Source organism: Terrapene carolina, unplaced genomic scaffold (genome assembly GCF_002925995.2).
Source record: "Terrapene carolina triunguis isolate 2854851 unplaced genomic scaffold, T_m_triunguis-2.0 Scaffold23, whole genome shotgun sequence".
NCBI lineage: Eukaryota > Metazoa > Chordata > Testudines > Emydidae > Terrapene > Terrapene triunguis.
In genome coordinates, this window is record NW_020664374.1 from 9,600,135 (window position 1) to 9,620,105 (window position 19,971).

Consider the following 19,971-nt stretch of genomic DNA (forward strand, 5'->3'; position numbering starts at 1 on the left):
CCCAGGAAGATGTAGAGCAATACAGCATTATTAACGTACTTCTGATTTCAAATACACTATTATGAATACAACTGTCAGAAATGGGGGAAATTAGTAGAGATGATTCATTACTGCACTGCAGGCTGGGGCTTACTGAGGAGTCAGGTGCACATCTGGGCCCCAGTTCAACAAGGTCCTTAAATATGAGGGTAACTTAAAGCTTGTGGGTAGTACTTGACTGCTTAAAGTGACGTGCATAAGTATCTTGTTGAATTGGAGTAAAATAAAACGAAGGGGTGAAATCCTAGCCCCACTGAAATCAGTGGCAGGGTTTGAAAATGGGGCTTAACATAGGCAAGAGAAAAGGGTAAATGAAGAACACAATAAACCAAATAAACTAAACTTTGAAACAATTCACCTGCACTGCAGCCTTTGCAGCAGAAACTCATGAAGAGGTGGAAATTTATTCCGAGCATTTGCAGGATACAAATTAAATGCCAATAAAATGTGAGCACCTTTGTCTTCCTCAATAAAGGAAGTGAATGATGGTAGCACAAAAGCCACAATAGAAGACACCATTCATCAAGGCACAGCATTAGAAAATACATTGTAAAGAACAATCATGCACTGGCAGGGGGATGAACTAGATGGGTGTTTTTTCCATCTCTCATTCTATGATCATTTTTTCTTAATTGCTACAACATTATACAAAGGATATTGAGTCTATTCATAACAGAAAGAGATGGACATTACATAACCAGAAGTGCATCACGTGTATATAACTTAACACAGAATGGGTTTCCATTTTCTGACCATCTCAATTAAATATACAGGGCTTATAAGCATTTGATACGAGCAGCTATTTGACCCACTGTCTGTGGGATCATTCACAAAAGTTCTATACGAATACACTTTTAAGGTATTTGTTTCAAAGTTCCCACCAAGTTCAGTGAAAGGCAGAGTAGAGGCTACTGAAATGGCAGAAAGTTTGGATGACACACCTATGCTGGCTAACGGTGTGTTCCAGGGGTGATTCAGTTCATAGACACACAAGAAAGATTGCTAGTTCACCAAAAAGACTGATTTTGTGTGGTGACTTTTCTGTGGTGTCCTGTAAATCCCCACAGACTTCTTGCTAACCTTGGATAGGGTTGCCAGGTATCTGGTTTTCAACTGGAATGCCCGGTCAAAAAGGGACCCTGGCAGCTCCAGCTAGTACCGCTGACCAGGCCGTTAAATATCTGTTTGGCAGTGCAGTGGGTCAAAGGCTTCCTGCCTGCTGTGGCTCCACGCGGCTCCTGGAAGCAGTGGCATGTCCCCCCTCCAGCTCCTACCTGTAGGGGCAGCCAGGGGGCTCCACACACTGCCCCCACCCCAAGCGCCGGCTCTGCAGATCCCACGGCCAATGGGAGCTGCAGTGGCAATGCCTGTGTATGGAGCAGCATGCAGAGCTGCCTGGCCGTGCCTCTGCATAGGAGCCGGAGAAGTAACATGCCACTGCTTCTGGGAGCTGCTGGAGGTAAGTGCCACCTGGATCCTGTATCCCTGATCCCCTCCCATGCCCCAACTCCCTGCACCAGCCCTGATCCCCCTCCTGCCCTCCGAACCCCTCGGTCCCAGCCCGGGGCACCCTCCTACCCTCCAAACCCCTCATCCCCAGCCCCATCAGAGAGTCTGCACCCCCAGCCGGAGCCCTCCCCCCGCACCCCAACCCCCTGCCCCAGCTTTGATTCCCCTCCCTCAGTCCAAACCCCTCATTCCCAGCCTGGAGCACCCTCCTGCACCCCAAACCCCTCATCCCTAGCCCCACCCCAGAGACCGCACCCCCATCTGGAGCCCTCACCCCCCTGCACCTCAAACCCCTACCCCAGCCCAGAGCCCCCTCCCACACCCTGAACCCCTCATTTCTGGCCCCACCCCAGAGCCTGCACACCCAGCCAGAGTCCTCATCCCCTCCGGCACCACAACCCCCGAGCCATCCCGATGAAAATGAGTGAGTGAGGGTGGGGAGAGTGAGCGACAGAGGGAGGGGAGGAATGGAGTGAGTGGGGGTGTGGCCTCGGAGAAAGGGTGGGGCAAGGGTGGGGCCTTGGAGGAGGAGCGGGGTATAGGGCACAGCAAGGGGGTTCAGTTTTTTGTGAGTAGAAAGTTGGCAACCCTAACCTTGGAGTACAATTTGTTCTCTCTGAAGTCCATTATGACCTGCAACAATATCCTCCTCCAGTTTTATTCTTGATTATTGGGGTTATTCTCCTCTGCCACCCCAGTTTGTTTGCACACACACTGAGGCATCATTTGTACTTCTTTTTTGTCCTTCTTGATCTTTTCTCTGGCCCCACCAGTCCATTTTCCTTCCTGTCCCTTTCCCCTTCCTCCTCCCCCCATTAATATACAGGCCACAAAAAGGAGAAAGCTGTGAAAGTCCCAAATTTTCTCTTCTAAATGTCAGTTGTGCAAGTCAGTCACAACAGCTGGAGGAAGCAGAGCAGATACCAGTGCAATTTGGCTAAGCTGTCTCATTATGCATTTTAATTTGTTATTTTGATCATCATGGCAAAGCAGCTGCAGCTGAATTTGTGACACACACTTTGGGCATTTTATTTGCTAAGTGTGAAATTACATAACTGCCAAAGGAAAGGAACCTGTGGCTAGCTTATGCAGATACTGTAAAAGTGTTAATATCAAACTCAAGAAAAAATTGACCTAATCTTCTGCTAGCAATACTTTGTGTGGAAATGTGTTTCCCTGACAAACAGTCTTACTGTATTTTATTAGTGCTGTTCTGTAATAGTAGAGACACTAGCTATTGTTATGTTTTCACCTAGAGCTATTTATACCCTGTGGCACTAAGGTCTCCATTCTGTGCTGGTATTCTCCCATCTACTCCAGGACAATCTTTGAAAAAAATTAAATCAAATTAAATTATATAGTATTTCTTACCTTGCTCTTAGTCACATTAAAGAACAACTTCCAGGTTATTTGGGCTCAACTAAAATGAAATGTACAGCTCTCTAGTGAAAAAGGTCTGCCTCTTGTAATAGGTCTTTATATAGGGGGACTTTGGTTTTATGGGAATCAAGAGATCTAGCTTATGTTCCTGGCTGTTCCATGAGCTTCCGATGTGGCCTTTGGCAAGTCACTTAACATCTCTGTGCCTCTGTCACTCCCCCTCTGTAAAATGATGACAATAGCCAAGATTTTTTTTAAATAAGAGCCTATGTTTTTATATCCATATTTAGGCACCTGAATAAAGGACTTGATTTTCAACAGTGCCGAGCACCCAGCAGCAATCATTGGCTCAGTGTTTCTATCTCTCAGGAGCATTGTGACGCTTATTTCTTTAATATCTGTAAAACATTTTGAGTTCCTTTCATGGTAGATGGAGTAAAAAAGGCTTGAAAACATGGCAGAAGTATAACATGAATGCTCAAAAGCCAGTAGACAAAGAAAAAGAACCTCTCCCCCCCCATTTTTTTTTTAACTTCACAGTTTTTTTACACCTTGCCTCATGCTTTTGACTGCTTGCTTGGGGTTGGCAATGCTGCATGTTGGGGAAATACATCATCTAATCCAAAATATTTCAGATAAAAAAATTGATATTTCAGGACACAGAGATGTGTTCATGATAAAAACATTTCTATTTTTAAAAAGGAATTAGACATTTAAATCGTAAAGCTAAAAAACCCAAAACTTGTTTCTCTGCACTCCTCTGTCTGTGGTACTTACTTGTCTTTCATCTTTTACTTATATTATAAGCTTCTTGGAGCAGGGATAGTCTACTTTTTTGTGTGTTTGTGACCCTGATTCATGACTGGGGCCCTGAGGTGCTGCTGCAGCACAAGTAATAAATAATTATAGTAAGTTGGCTCCTGTCCTAACAAGAGTTCAAAGATCAACAATCTCCAACAGAGGGCCAGAAACTGGATTTAAACTGGAGACACTGAGCCAACCTCATTATCCTCCAACCTGCTGTACACAACTGGAGCTGGGTGAATAGCTGATTTTTTTAGAAATTGTGACTCCACATCAGGCAGTGGGAGGAATTGAAGCCTGGTCTACCACATCCCAGATAAGTCCTTAACCACCTCCTCTGCCCCTCCCGTTGTTGGGCCAAAACTGTATGACCAATTTGTGTCAAATTCAGGGATCATTCTGGGTCAACCAAAACTACATTTTTCATGCAAACAAACTGTTCGTCCAAAAACATTTGCCCAGCTCTATACACAGCTCAAGTGTACCACACTTCACAAAAACATCTGCAAATAGCAAACCTTTGGACCTTTACCTCGGTTATGAAATATCTGTATATCAGCCAGACGTATTTGATCAAATAACAAACCTGGAGCAACTTTCCCCCAAAAGGATGTCAAACAAATAGTAGCATATAACATGCATTATTCAAGACAACAGCAAACTTTGTATCCATAATTTCACAGCTGGATTTTGTTTTGGAGGGATTTTCACCAGGCATTATTAAAAAAAAATTCTGCCTTGGCCAACAAAGAAAATGTGTCTTTTATAATGGTGGTGGTCCTTGTAATTTGCCTCTTTGAGACCTAGCACTGGTGACAGCTGAAGAGCAAAACATTTTAAAAAGACAAAGTTTTTTCTAAGTAAGACTTTGTAAAGTTACTGCTTCAATTCACTAGAGACAACAATTTCTACTGTATGTGTTCATATTGATCCCTCCACTTATTCACAGTCAGGTTCTTCTGTAAAAACATCATTACCTGGCATAGTTCAAAAAAATAAAAATCTGCTGTAAGTAAATATTATTTCAGGAAATGTGCTTACTGAATTAATGAAGTTGCTCTGTTGCTATGTCTACACTTGGAACTGAGGATGTGATTCCTAGCTCAAGTAGAATCGAGTTTATAGCCTGGGTTTCATCAAGCGGTGGCTGTACCCCTAAAGATTTAGGGCATGTCTACACGTAAAGTGCTGCAGCGGCGCAGCTGTACCGATGAAGCCATGCTGTTGCAGCGCATCTGGTGAAGACGCTCTATGCCGATGGGAGAGAGCTCTCCTGTTGGCATAATAAAACCACCTCAGCGAATAGCGGAAGCTAAGATGGCGGGAGAAGCTCTCCTGCTGACATAGCACTGAGTGCATGAGTGCTTATGTCGGTGTAACTTATGTCACTCAGAGGTAGGGTGACCAGATGAGAGGAAGAAAATATCGGGACACCGAGGGGGGGTGGGGGGAGGGTCCGCCGGCGGAGAAAAAAAAAAAACTGCCGGCGGAGCGAAATATCGGGACAAATTGCGTCCCGACCAGAGATCGGTCAGGACGGTCCCATCTGGTCACCCTACTCAGAGGGTGGTTTATTCACACCCTGAGAGACATAAGTTATGCTGACATAAGCTGTTGTGTAGACATGGTCTTAGTGTCAGTTCAGCCCTGATCCACCCCAGTTTCAGCCCCAAGAAGTAACCTGGATCACATTGCTGTCTATCTATATTTATTAGAGAATTTAGCAACAAAAATGTTCCTGTTGCTAAATTCATGAAGAACTGCATACATATCATAGATATATAATAATATGACCCATAAAAATGTTTCTAAAAATATAGCAGAAAAGAAACAAAACCCACAACCCACAATAAAGGTAAACTCTGATTACTACTAGGTTATGTGTAGAAATAGATTAGAGAATGGAATGAGTCAGAATGGGAGAGCTCATAAGAAATGTAATGCACTTTCTGAACACAAAGCAAATGAAATATCTTCGAGCAATTCAAATTAATACACTATATGTATATAATTTGGCATCTAGAAAGTCAAGGGCAGTCAAACAAATTCCCTCATTTACACAAAAAGGTGGTGGAGAGTGTTGAATTTCTCCTTCTATAGAAAGAAGTTCAAACACCTCAAATCCAGTAACAAAGGAAACAGCACCATACTTATGAAGCTGCCCTCACAGAAATGACTCGGAATACTATAGAGCAAAGTACAAAATCAAGGTTGAATTTTTACCTTAGTTACTCAAATATAGCTTCCTTTCACTTCAATGGCTGTGTGTCTGAGAACAAGTAATACCAAGACAAAAATCACATACACATGTACAACCCTAACCTCATCTTTGGAAAGATATATTTTACTGAGAAGCTCTTATTTCAAAAGCGTATATTCTGTTGTTACTACCTAGCCTTCAGAGTTAAGGTGGTCTCACATGAGTGTAAGAACACATGAATGGTGGCTGAATGCTGGAATGGAAAGGCAGTTTGTTGCAGTGATAAGCAATCTGTGAGTAGATTTGAGTGTTATGATGTTTTGGTGGTATGGAATGTCAACTGAGGTTTGGTCTGAATGTTAATGCTGCCGTTACTGGTGATTTCCTTGTGTTTAGTGATCATGTTAATAATAGGAAATTCACTTGAACAACTTGGGTATGTCTACATTGCAGCTGGGAGCATGCCTTCCAGTCAGGATAGACAGATATGCAGTAAGTCTGCTTGGGTTAGTGCACTAAAAATTGCAATGCAGATGTTATGCCATGGGCAGCAGCTTCGGCTAGCTACCTGAGTACAGACCCAGGGGTCTAAGCGGGCTTGCACTTGGGTGGCTAGCCCATGCTACTGCTTGTGCCACAATACCCAGTGAGACCCTCTCCCATCTGCTGTATAGTCATACCCTAAGTTAAAGACATTTTTCGGTGTGAATTTAATTGGGCTTCTTCAAAGTGTCTGTAGGGGAGCAGTGTTATGCTGAGGTGTGTATGGAGAGTTGTTGGGAAGCTGATACCATTGTGTGGGTGAAGGCCTAGTGGTGGTTTCAGGGAGAGCAGGTGCTACCTGAGGCTTTCATGCCTTTTCCAGTGGAGGTGACACAAATGTGGGAATGTCTGGTAATATTTTTCTGAGCTGTATGTATGACTCTATACAAATCCACTTTGTAGTGTGCCAGATCCCTACTGTGCCCCAGGTGGGAGGGAGTTGATTTGCACCTGGGACAAGGTAGATAAGGGCTAGGTGTTTGGAGCACATGTGCTGTCTGGGTTGAGGCTGGATGCATTTGCAAGAGCTGGCTGGAACCAACCCATGTGAATGAAGGGCCCAAGAGAGACAACGGAAGAGCCAACGACTGGGGCATTAACACTGAAATGACTGGGCAGGCTGGACACAGCATGGCTGAGTTTGGAGAAAAAAGGAATGAGGGGTGACCAGACTGTGTTTTAAGTGTGCTTTTGAGAACACTCAGGGGACAGAGAGAGACACAGGATCTCTGGCAGGGGGACACACACACACAGAGGGAAAGAGAGAATAAAGATGGACTCAGAGAATTATGGCATGGTGAAGCTATTGAGCTTCCAATATGGACAAGTCTTCAACTTGGCTTTTCCTTGCTGACCTAAGGACTTTCTCATGCTTTGTTCCAGTGAACTAATAAATAACACCTTGCTTTGAAAGGCTGCTCTGCCTCACTGTAAATGCTTACTGGGTTGCATTGCTCCCTAAGAAGTTAAAAGAACAGGAGTACTTGTGGCACCGTAGAGACTAACAAATTTATTTCAGCATAAGCTTTCGTGGGCTACAGCCCACTTCTTCAGATGCATAGAGTGAAACACACAGACAGAAGATATTTATACATACAGAGAACATGAAAAGGTGGAAGTACGCATACCAATTGTAAGAGGCCAATCAATTGAGATGAGCTATCAGTAGCAACAGAAGAAAAAACTTTGAAGTGATAATCTACCGCCAAGCTCTAAGATACAACCGCATTTGCTCCAATCCCTCAGACAGAGATAAACACCTACAAGATCTCTATCAAGCATTCTTAAAACTACAATACCCACCTGCTGAAGTGAAAAAACAGATTGACAGAACCAGAAGAGTACCCAAAAGCCACCTACTACAGGACAGGCCCAACAAACAAAATAACAGAACGCCACTAGCCGTCACCTTCAGCCCCCAACTGAAACCACTCCAGCGCATCATCAAAGATCTACAACCTATCCTGAAAGATGATCCCTCACTCTCACAGATCTTGGGAGACAGACCAGTCCTCGCTTACAGACAGCCTCCCAACCTTAAGCAAATACTCACCAGCAACCGCACACCATACAACAAAAACACTAACCCAGGAACCTATCCTTGCAACAAAGCCCGATGCCAGCTCTGTCCACATATCTATTCAAATGACACCATCATAGGACCTAACCACATCAGCCACACCATCAGAGGCTCATTCACCTGCACATCTACCAACGTGATATATGCCATCATGTGCCAGCAATGCCCCTCTGCCATGTACATTGGCCAAACTGGACAGTCTCTACGCAAAAGAATAAATGGACACAAATCTGACATCAGGAATCATAACATTCAAAAACCAGTGGGAGAACACTTCAACCTCTCTAATCACTCAGTGACAGACTTGAAGGTGTCAGTTTTGCAACAAAAAAACTTCAAAAACAGACTCCAAAGAGAGACTGCTGAACTCGAATTAATATGCAAATTAGACACAATTAACTTAGGTCTAAACAGAGACTGGGAATGGTTGGGTCATTACACTAATGAATTTTTTCTCCCCCATGTTAAGTTCTCCTCACACCTTCTATGGGTCATCTCGATTATCACTTCAAAGTTTTTTCTTCTGCTGCTACTGATAGCTCATCTCAATTGATTGGCCTCTTACAATTGGTATGCGTACTTCCACCTTTTCATGTTCTCTGTATGTATAAATATCTTCTGTCTGTGTGTTTCACTCTATGCATCTGAAGAAGTGAGTTGTAGCCCACGAAAGCTTATGCTGAAATAAATTTGTTAGTCTCTAAGGTGCCACAAGTACTCCTGTTCTTTTTGCGGATACAGACTAACACGGCTGCTACTTTGAAACTTAAGAAGTTAAAGTGTCCCCAGTGGTCTGAACTAAAGTGGACTCGCTGTGGGAGCTCACGGTGGGAAACAGAGGATCTTCTTCGAATAGATGCAGCCGTGTATTCCATGTGAGTGTATGTGCGCCCCATGCACCAGAGCTGGAGAACTTTGCTTAGCAGTACCCGTAAGGATCGTGCTCATAACCCGCGGTCATAACTCCTCCTCTGGCCATATAAGGGTGGCACCACCCTGACCCACCTCAGTTCCTTCTCACCTCCCATAGCTAGAATTTCTGTGGTGTCTTCACCTCACATTTTGCTCTCAGTTTTCCGAGAACTTTTTCTTGCACATAGTAATAGCAGTACCTTAGCTTTAGTTTGTGTTAGTTTAGTGTTAGTAGAGGAGCTGGCTGCCCTGTGTGATGCCCTCACCAGGGTTCAAGCATTGTCTGTCATGTAGGGGGACCATCCCCAACAGCAACCACTTACACAAGGTGCTCGGTGCGTCTCGGTGAGAAACACATTAAAGAGAGGTACTCCATCTCTGAGTCATTCACAGAGAGATTTCAGGGGACAAGAGACTTGCAGTTGAAGCAGCACCTTTTGAAGCAGGCTAATGAGGCCCTGGTCTCATTGGCGGTTGCCTTCAGATCCAGCAACTGATGCCACTCGGCACATGGGCTCTGGCATCTCCCCCAAGAGGAAAAGGGGTATTTCTCCTTCCTCTGGTGTGGCAAGATCCCATAAAATGAGTCAGGACCATTCAAGGGCTAAGGAACACTCCTTTTCCTCTTCCAAGAGGAGTGCTGATCAACACCATAATCCCTCTGGCACGCAGGATGGAGCAGGTCCATTCAACTGCTCCCAATAGCATCCTGTGAGTAGTGAGGGCCCGTGCCATCAACTCCGGTTCCAGCCGTTTGATGTACATTAAGTCCAGTACCGACAATGTCAGCACCCACACTAACTGTCTCCATGCCGAAATGACCAGAATCAGAGACCTCCTGGACTATGACCGGGGGACTGGGTGGATCCCTGCGTGCTCAGTCAGTGCATGGGGCTCTCCACCCTTCAGACCCCCCCTGAGCGTATTCCAGGAGGTGGGGGCAACCATACCGCCCGTCCCTTACCCCTGGCTCTCTGGACTTTTCCATCGGGCCCCTGCTCCGCGGTTCGCCGCTCCAGGCCAATGGGGGCTGCGGGAAGCGGCGCGGGCTGAGGGATGTGCTGGCCACCCTTCCTGCAGCCCCCATTGGCCTGGAGCGGCGAACCACGGCCAGTGGGAGCCGCAATCGGTCAAACCTTTGGACACAGCAGGTAAACAAACTGGCCTGGCCCACCAGGGGCTTTCCTTGAACAAGCGGCGGACCAGCTTTGAGAACCACTGATCTACGCAACAACTCTACACACTCGTGTTCCACACATTTCACTTCCTCACCTTCATGTCCCACCCCGATACCAAGTGGCGGGACCTCTTACCACCTGTGGGGGGTGAGGGACCCTGGTGGGCCAGCCTGTTCTCCACCTTGGTCCCACAGCCTGCCGGGGCTAGCGGTTGGCAGCTCCTTTACAGAGCCATAAGCACAGGCATGTACCTGGCACGATTCACCATCCCCGATGCCTGTCCATATTGCAGCGTGAGAGAGACCCTGGCGCATGCGTATCTAGAATGTGCCAGGTTGCAGTCTCTTTTCTGGCTCCTCCAGAACTTCCAGTTGAGGTTCTGGCTGCACTTTTCCACACACCTTTTCATATACGCACACCCTGTCCATGGCCCCATGAAGTCACGAGACCTCCTCGTCAACCTCCTCCTAGAATTGCCCAAAGTAGCCATCTCAAACACCAGGAGAAGGATGCTGGATGGGGAAGTGCTCTGTGACTGTGGGGCCTATTTCTTTTCCTCCCTTGTCTCATGCATCCGGGCAGAGTTCCTCTGGGCAGCATCTGCTGATTCCCTAGACAGCTTTGAGGAGCAGTGGGCACTGTCCAGGGTTCTCTGCTCAGTGCCCCCTCTGGATCCCTAGTTTTGAACCTATGACCTGCACTCCCAACTGTGTTATTCCTTAGTTGTCCCCCGTCATCAGTTGAGTCCTGGGTCCTCTGGCTCCTCCCCTATGGCTTGGGGCGGGGGTCTTTAGACACAGGCAGGCTTGTGCCTGCCCACCTCCCGGAATTCAATAAGGGGTGTCTCCATGCCGATGGTATATCAGGCAGCATCAGACTTGGTTTGCCTCTCAATCACAGATTCTCCGTTCTTCGGTGCTATGGCTTCTACTGGTTCATTCTCCATTATGCGCGTGGCATCTTCCAGCCATGTCATAAAGCCACCAGTTCATCAGCACTGCAGCTTGCACTACTTGGGCCACAAACTATGGCGTCAAAGCCAGGCCTGGCACCAAAGGCCCCCTCAATGTTGATGCATCTTTCCGCATCCCATCATCGAGTTCAGTACTTCTCCAGGTACTGGGTGGGAGTGTATCCTATTCAGTGCCACTGTTGCCGCTTCCCCACTTCTCTTCAGCAATGATGCCACCTCCTTATTGGGCTTTAGATGAGTCTGATTGGTTGTTTGCCCCATTGGGGATGGCTCCCGCATTGTCATCACACAACCTCCAGGATTCCTCAAGAACCAGGTCAGGTAGTTGTCCTTGTTGGCTAGGCACCAGAGATCTCCCATGGATCACTACCAGAACTGAGATTGGCATCTGTCCTGCAGTTTGGACAGGGGCTCTTGAATCGGTGCCTACTGGTCACCAGTGCCTTATTTGTATGCCCAGTGGCCTCCTTGGAATCCCTGCAATGCTTCTCAGTCTCTGGGCTCCCGCTCCTCGAACAGCTCCCGAGCGAGATCACCAGTTGTGACACTAACTCCCACTCCCATACTGTTTCAGCTGCAAGTGACAGCTTAGTCTGTTCCCCCTGGGCCTACAGGGCTCTTCCGACCTGATCCTGTGGTGCAAGAACAGGATCTGTCATTGGCACAGCAAACTGCCTCCTCATTCTCTCCAGATGACTTTTCCTTGCCAGAATCTTCCTCTCCCTCAGTGCTTATTTCCACTTAGCAATCATCCTGAGCCACAGGACATTCCGCAAATTTGTTATGGCTGGCCAGCACTACCAGAACGTCATGTTCTTTCCACCTGTCATCTGCTCCCCGGGTTTTCAGCAAAGGCATGATTGTGTTAACAGTATAACTCAGGAAGAGGGTAATTCTTATCTTCCCGTAACTGGACAATTGGTTACTGAGGGCAAGTCCAGAGAGGAAGTCTAATGTTCATTTAACCCTATACCTACTTGATTGTCTAGGTCAGTGGTTGGCAACCTGCAGCCTACGGGCTGCACGCGGCCCGTCAGGGTAATCTGCTGGTGGGCCGTGAGACAGTTTCTTTACATTGACCGTCTGTAGCTCCCAGTGGCTGCAGTTCACCGTTCCTGGCCAATAGGAGCTGCAGGAAGGGGCAGCCAGCATGTGCCTGCGGCCCATGCCGCTTCCCACAGCTCTTATTGGCCAGGAACAGTGAACCGCAGCCACTGGGAGTTCCGGGGGGCCAAGCCTGCAGACGGTCAATGTAAACAAACTGTCTCGTGGCCCACCAGTGGATTACCCTGACGAACCACATATGGCCCATGGGCCGCAGACTGCCCATCACTGGTCTAGGTCAACATTGGTTCCGACTCAAGGTATCAAATTAATTGGGGTCCTGCTGAATTCTCTATGAATTCAAAAGAGTTTATACCAACTGAGAGATTCCATGTGATCCACTACTTATGTCTGGAGCTGCAGTCTCAGCCCTCAATCACAGTCTGAATATGCCTGAGGTCGTTAGGCCATATGGCCGCATGCATATAGGTAGTTCAATATTCATTCATCCTCTTCAGATATGGCTGAAGTCGGTCTATCATCTGAATCGCTATCCCTTAGACATGCTTGTCCAGCTTCCTCCATTGATTCTGGGCCCTTACAGTGGTGGATATGCTGGACAATGTGTGCCAGGGCATTCCTTTTGCTCGGCCTTCACTGACCTGGATTATAGTCACCGACACCTCCTTAATAGGTTAGGGAGTGCATCTGAACTCACTGAAAGTTCAGGGCCTGTGGAATGAGAAGCTTCGCTTCATATCAATGTCCTGGAACTTTATGCCATCTACAATGACTGTCAGACCTTTCAGGATCACCTCAGGGGTTCATGGTTCTCATACTCACTGACAATATCACTGCAATGTATTATGTCACCAGGCAGGGGGGGAGCACACTCCAATGTGCTGTGCCAGGAGACAATCAGGTTCTGGCAGGTTTGCAGCTGGGAAAACATTACGCCTGTGGCTGGTCCCTTACCTGGGATACACAATCACCTGGCGTATCACCTCAGCAGGAATTTCTCCTTGACTCATAAGTGGTCTCTGAAGCCCAGTATCCTGCAGACCATCTTTGCAGTTTGGGGCATCCTGATGATTGACCTGTTCACCACAAGAGAAAAAAACAAATGCCCACTGTTCTGCTCCCCAGGAGTTCAGTCTGGGTTCCTGGACTGATGTTTTCCACCTCAGCTCGGAATCGGTGCTCCTGTATGCATGTCCTCCAATTCCGATCATCCTGCAGGTTATTCTTAAACTGAAATTGGATTGTGCGAAACTCATTCCTATTGCTCTGGTGTGACCAAGGCAATGTTGGTTCTCCAACCTCCGCACATTGTCGGTTCGGCCTCCCAAATCCCTTCCTCTTCATCTTGACAGCCAGGTTTTGCATAAAGCAGTAATCTCCCTGCACTTCAAGGGCTGGATGCTGAATGGCTAGATGATGAGGAACGATGTTTGGAAGCAGTCCCAGAGGTTTTGCTTAACAGTATGAAGCCTTCCACCAGGATGGCCTATTCAGACAGATGGAAGTGATTCTTGGCATGGTCGTTACCCCAAGGAATTCAACCAATGCTGACTTGTATCCAGGACACCTTGGAGTACTTGTTACACTTTCACTCTTCTGGTCTTGCACTTACTTTATTGAGAGTCCACCTGGTGGCTGTTTCGGCATTTCATCCTCCTATCCATGGGAAGACATTGTTTTCAAACCCCATGGCAGTGAGGTTCTTGAAAGGAGTCACTTGTATCTACTCACCAGTTAAAAAGCCAGTTCCTTTGTGGAACTTTAATACTGTTTTAGTGGCTCTTATGGGGCCTTTGTTTGAGCCTCTGGCAACTTTTTTCTCCCTTCTGTGGCAGAAAACTGCCTTTCTTATGACAATAGCGTCTGCAAGGACAGTGTGTGAGTTGCAGGCTTTGATGGCAGAACCTCCTTACATACAATTTTCCAGAGACAAAGTAACCTGAGGCCACATCCTGTTTTTATCTTAGTTTCCCTGTTGCACTTGATCCAAGTTATGTATCTACCAGTATTCTTCCCTAAGCCACATTCGACCCCAGAGGAGCAGTGCCTTCACATATTGGGTGTCAGATGGTGTCTAGCTTTTTATTTGATTAGAACTAAACCTTTCCATTTCTTACCTCATCTTTTTGTCTTGTATGCAGATTGGATGAAGTCTCAGGATAGATAACTTCCTATATCATGAGAGCATATGAAGTAGCCCAGGCTATGTCTACTCAAGGGATACAACTTCCTTCCACAAGAGCTCAGAAGACGTCAATGGCATTTCGAAACGATGTTTCTATATTACACATGTTCAGGGTGGTCACTTGGTCCTTGTGCATACTTTTGCAAACCACTATGCCATTACTGCTGCCTCCAGATCAGATGCAAACTTTGGGAAGGCAATCCTGCAGTCCTTCTTTAAATAGACTCCAAGCCCCACCTCCTGCGAGTACTGCTTGAGAGTAAATGGTAATCTATCTGTAACTGTTGTTCTTTGAGGTGTGATGCAGACGTGTATGCCATGGCCTGCCCTCCGTCCCCCTCCGTCTGTATCAGAGTGTATACTCCTGAAATTCTTTGCGGAGGAACTGAGGGGGGTGAGGCGGCATCTCTCTCATATGACCAGGGGAGGGGCTGCAGATGCAGGGTATGAGCGCCACCCCCATGGGTACTGCAAGGCAAAGTTCTTCAGCTCTGGAGCATGGTGTGAGCACACACCCACATGGAATACATGTCTGTATCACATTTTGAGAAACCACAGTTACAGGTAAGTAACCGTTTTTTGCTGGCACCTGAAGGGTCTGGCACACTAAAGGGGTTACTCCCAGGGGACTGGATGCCAGGGGACCTGGGTTACTCCCAGGGGACTTTGGGGTAAGGACCATCTTTTTGTTCTGTTTTTGTACAGCACCTTAGCACAATGCAATTCTGCTCCATGACTAGGGCTGCTGCAATACAAAATAATTAGTATTAATTAATAATAGTACAAGCCCTGTAAATTCATGCCAGGATGGATCTAGCATGCCTATCTGTGGAGGAATCCTGGTGCTACAGCCATAGCCTTATTCTTTATTCTAGTTGTTGATTCCATAGAGAAAAGGGTATGTAGTAATCCCTACATCAAATGAGACTTTACTAGCCAGATGTCTTTGTAGAACAAAGAGATTGTTAATTACTGGGAGATTAATTTGATCCTTGTGGCTAGCCCTCTGACAAAATGAGATTTTATACCAGCTGAGAGAGGCAGAAAGAGTACTCTTCCTTTTAATATCCAGCCTTATACAATTTATCAACTTTACAGATTACAAGTCTGACAGCTCTTTATGTCTACCAGCATATTATATTGGCTGTTCCACAGGCACAGGATCTGATATGTTTTACTTTTTTATAACGATCTGGAAATCAGTAGTTAGACGGCACTGCTGTCTTTCAGCAATACAGCGATGTTCCAGAATCACACCAGAATGCCACTGCAATGAAATGAAACATCGTGAAACAATAGCAGACTTTGCTCAGCTCAGTGTTTTGCCCAACACACCTGCTACACTAAGAAGCAGTGTAGCTGTTACTTTTCTAAACACTTCATAATCATTTTAATTTAAGACTAGCCAAAGCCAGAAAATTCAAATGTAATATAGTGTCTCACGTTCCATCCTTAACTTATGCAATTGCAAGACAGTGGTTGCAAGCTGTGGCTGGGGTTTCAGTTTTAACACTGAATGCCCTTAATTTTGCTTGTTTGTGTTACAAACAGGGTGCTATTTACTTAGTTTCCACGTCTTTTCTTTTTTTGCAAACATATGTATTTACTTGAGCTACCCTAAATAAAGGCTTTTATTATTCAGGATACTCTACTTAATATTTGTATGGCTAAATCCTTGAACTGGCATCAGGCTATGGTGCCCAACAATGATGGAATTGGCTGCAGATTTCTTTTCAATGTCATTCTGCACAAATGCGCCATCAAAGACAAATGTGTGATCAGACAGCATGACCTCCTCAAATTCCCCACATGAATATTTTTATTGAAAATCTTTCTCGTTGCTATTTTGATAGCTATGTAAATTTTCATTTTTCTTGACCTCTGTTATCCAGCTGTATCTTTACGTCAAATGATTTGTAATACTATGGGCCAGAGCCTCAGCTAGGGTAAATCAGCATAACTCCATTGTGTGATCCTAAACAACCTACAATTCTCACATATCACTGATTAATAGAATCCTTAGCTTTTCTCTTCCTTATGCCTCCCCCAATCCATCTTGCCAGTTAAACACTTAAAATCGCCTGAAGCAACACTTAGCACAGAACTATCTACCTTTCCCAGTATGCTTAAATAAGTACCACAGTAAATAGAGGCATATCCCTGCTCAGAGCAATGGTCTGTGCAAAGACACATATAGAAGAATTGTGATTTATTTAAATCTGAGAATATTTTACGAAGCAAAGCCACCAGTGTGCCTTTCAGAATAATGCTGGAAACACAGAGAAAGGTGATTGCATCCATTTTGCAACAACTTGACAGCTCTGTAAGTCTGTGAATATCTGTGGTGGGAGTCAGGGAGTTCTCTGAAGATTTTCAAGGTGCTGCTACTTATTGTCTGCACAAGCAAGTCAGTCTCAGGCTTGAAACATCCTCTCCCTTTGCTGAGTTCTAAGCAACATTCAGAGGTTCCCCCCTCCTAATATCCTTCACCCACCTGATCCTGATTATTGAGTGTTAGTGCCGTCTAAGTGAACTGCAAGCCTCCAGGCTCTGTCAGATTGTCACTGAATAAGTTCCTAAAGGTAATGTATCTTGTACTGTGAAGAATGATGTATGATAGGAGATGCTGGAAAGAATCTTAAGGTTACTTACTTTCTTTTAAATCCAGGCTGTATATTATACCTTCATTCTGTGGCTCTTTTTGCACTGGCACAGGTCTGTCTGAAAGACTAATCTTATCTTAAAAAGCAAAGTGTAATGTGGTTAGCACTTTTAGAGTGATACACCGGTTATCTCTCCCCTCATCCTATTTCCTAATGATTTCCATTGGGGGGCTTAATGAACACCACATTATGTAGCCCTGCATATAAATCATGACAGCCAGTTACTGGATTAACAAAGCTTGCTTTGAGCTCAATGAAGCTCTTTTTACTGAGATTAACTTTACCCTGAAATGTGGAAAATAGCAAAAAAAAAAAGAAAGTCTCCTTGACTGGCACTTAAAGGGTGAGCTGTTTAAAAAATTGTTTCAGTGATGCAATGTTGTGAAATAAAAGCTAGCAGTTTGTGTGTGTTTTTTTCCAGCAAGAACAGGAGACAAATTGTGACTCTCTGAGAGGCAATTTGTTCTCTGGTCTGTCGCTGGGGCAGTTCAGCTATGTGTTGCTAACTCTGGGCAGAATGAAAAGTTACAATCTTGTCTAGAGGCAAGGTGGGTGAGGTAATATCTTCTACTGGACCAACTTCTGTTGGTGAGAGAGACAAACTTTCAAGCTTACACAGAGCTCTTCTTCAGGTTTTCTTCAGGACGGAAGAAGAGCTCTGTGTAAACTTGAAAGCTTGTCTCTCAAATACCCTGGGACCAACATGCCTACAACAATACTGCAAACAACTGGGCTCTGTGCTATTTGAGCAAAGTATTAGCCATTTCTTGGTAGACTTCTTTGCTGTTGAACATTCTGGGGTTCCCCAATAAATCTGCGCTTAAACCACATCTGCATCAGTTCACATTTGCTTTCTGTGAAACCAAAAAAACAAAAAATCAGACAATACTTTAAGAAAAGAAAAATTAAACTGTGTCACATCAGTGCATATCACTTACTCCCTATACACAACAAAATGAGACATTTAGCAACGCATTTAGAATTAAAGACATATTTGATTCTCATTTGCCAAGGCAGTGGGTCACCTAAAGATGACATTGCCACATTTCCTAAACAATTGCAATTCAGTTTCATCTGTGTAATTATTAGTAGTACTATTGCAGTAGCTCCTAGAGGCCTCAGTCAGGAAATGGGGGACTTATTGTGCAGGTCATTCTACATCCATCTAATAGAAAGTCCCTGCCTCAAACAGCTTGCAATCTATGTATGTGACTACAGACAACAGGTAGCTACAACAAGCAGATGGAGGGGCTCAAAGTAACAATGAGATGATTATAATTAGCATAATAAATGGTAGTCATGGAACATCAGCTGCCTGCCTATGGTCAGTATTTTGTTGGCATCATGGCAGAAGTGCATTGTAATGAGAGATTTGAAGGTAATGCAATGACTTGTGGATATTTATGGTGCACCTCTTGTGCAGACGGGTGGCATGAGATTAAGTGGAAAGGGGTTTTAAGATGTATATGATTCATTTTAATAAAGAATATGAAGTGACTGTAATTGCTCCGAATAGGAGTGGAACATTGCAAGAAACTTTTTGTGCTATTTCTGTATTTTGTGGTTTCTGTACACTAATACTGTACATGTAAAGGTTGAGATTAATGACTAATTTTATGTGGTTTGATTTTGATTTTCACAAGGGGTTTTTTGTACTCTAATCATCAGCTGTTGTTTCTTTAAATTGCAGGTGAATCTATTTGGAAAGCTTTTTTCTTCACTCCAAACTTTGATCCAGTAGGCTCCAACGGTTGCTATAATTCCCACGTGTGCTATTGCTTTGGAAGACTTGTCACACACCATAACCCACCGCTACTCTTTGATCTCTCCAGAGACCCCGGAGAGAAGAATCCACTAACACCAGAGACTGAACATCGTTTCTATGAAATCCTTGATGTCATTCAACAAGCAGTAAACAACCATACAAAATCATTGCACATAGTCTCCAACCAGTTATCATGGGGGAATATCCTTTGGAAGCCCTGGCTTCAGTTATGTTGCTCATCCGTCTTTCTGTCTTGTTACTGTGACCATGAGTCAGAAGAAAAACTAAGCTTGCCTATGGCATGACACCTCTGAAACACACACACACATGCTTTTTGGATAACATATCTGCAATTTTACCTTCAATAATTGGAACAAGTGGTATTGGTAGGTTGTTTTGCTTGAACCACTACAATACCCAACCTTTACAATCCCACTGGGGCTCCTAGGACTCTATCATAGGTGTATAGTATCTGCTGGAATCCCAAATCCGACTATATAGGGTAAACCATCTTTTAAATACACCATTGCCAAATATTTTTAGGGGAGGGAAAACCAATCCTGGACCCTCCATTCCAGAGGAAAGAGTATGTTCTGGAGCAGCGCAACCCTTTCTACCCTTGGCATAATCCTTTTTCATGCAATGTTTGTATGAAGCAGGAGTGCCTGCCATATTCGCAGATGGTCATGCTGTAGTCACTCTACGGAGAGTACTATTTCTTAAGACCTCTGACTCCAGCTGTGTTCACAAGCTTTGAAGGTATGTAACTACAGCTTCCAGCTGCAACTGTCACACATCGCTCCTGCCCCCATTGGTAACTATCATCTACTGTTACGAGAGTATTGCAGCAAGGGAAAAATACAAAAAAGATACCACCGTGATGAGGACCACAGAACTACCTAGATAGATGGACAAACAGACACATAAAGAGAGGATTTGTAGCTGCATTCATGACGGGCAATCAATGCTGCTATAAAACAAAAAATAGATGACTGACTATACAAAATAACTTATGGATGACTACACAGTAACAGCTGCCCATATTTAACGGGACTAACAGATGATGTCACTTGCATTCCCCAGTTTCTGGAAGGGCAGATTGGCATACTGAGCTGCTGACAGGCAGGAAGGCAGAAAAGCAGGAAAAGGAGTGTGTCATATGAAGCCTTTTACAGC

General features: G+C 45.0%; 1 protein-coding gene across 1 annotated transcript in view; it reads left to right on the forward strand.

Annotated features, from left to right (window-relative positions):
- Window positions 1-19,313, forward strand: part of LOC112103931 (steryl-sulfatase) — a 102,943-nt gene extending 83,630 nt beyond the window's left edge. The window contains exon 6 of the mRNA XM_026649283.1: window positions 18,721-19,313. Within this exon, the coding sequence (XP_026505068.1) occupies window positions 18,721-19,100 (380 nt within the window). The 3' untranslated portion in view covers window positions 19,101-19,313. The remainder of the gene's footprint in view (window positions 1-18,720) is intronic.
- Window positions 19,314-19,971: the final 658 nt, after the last annotated feature.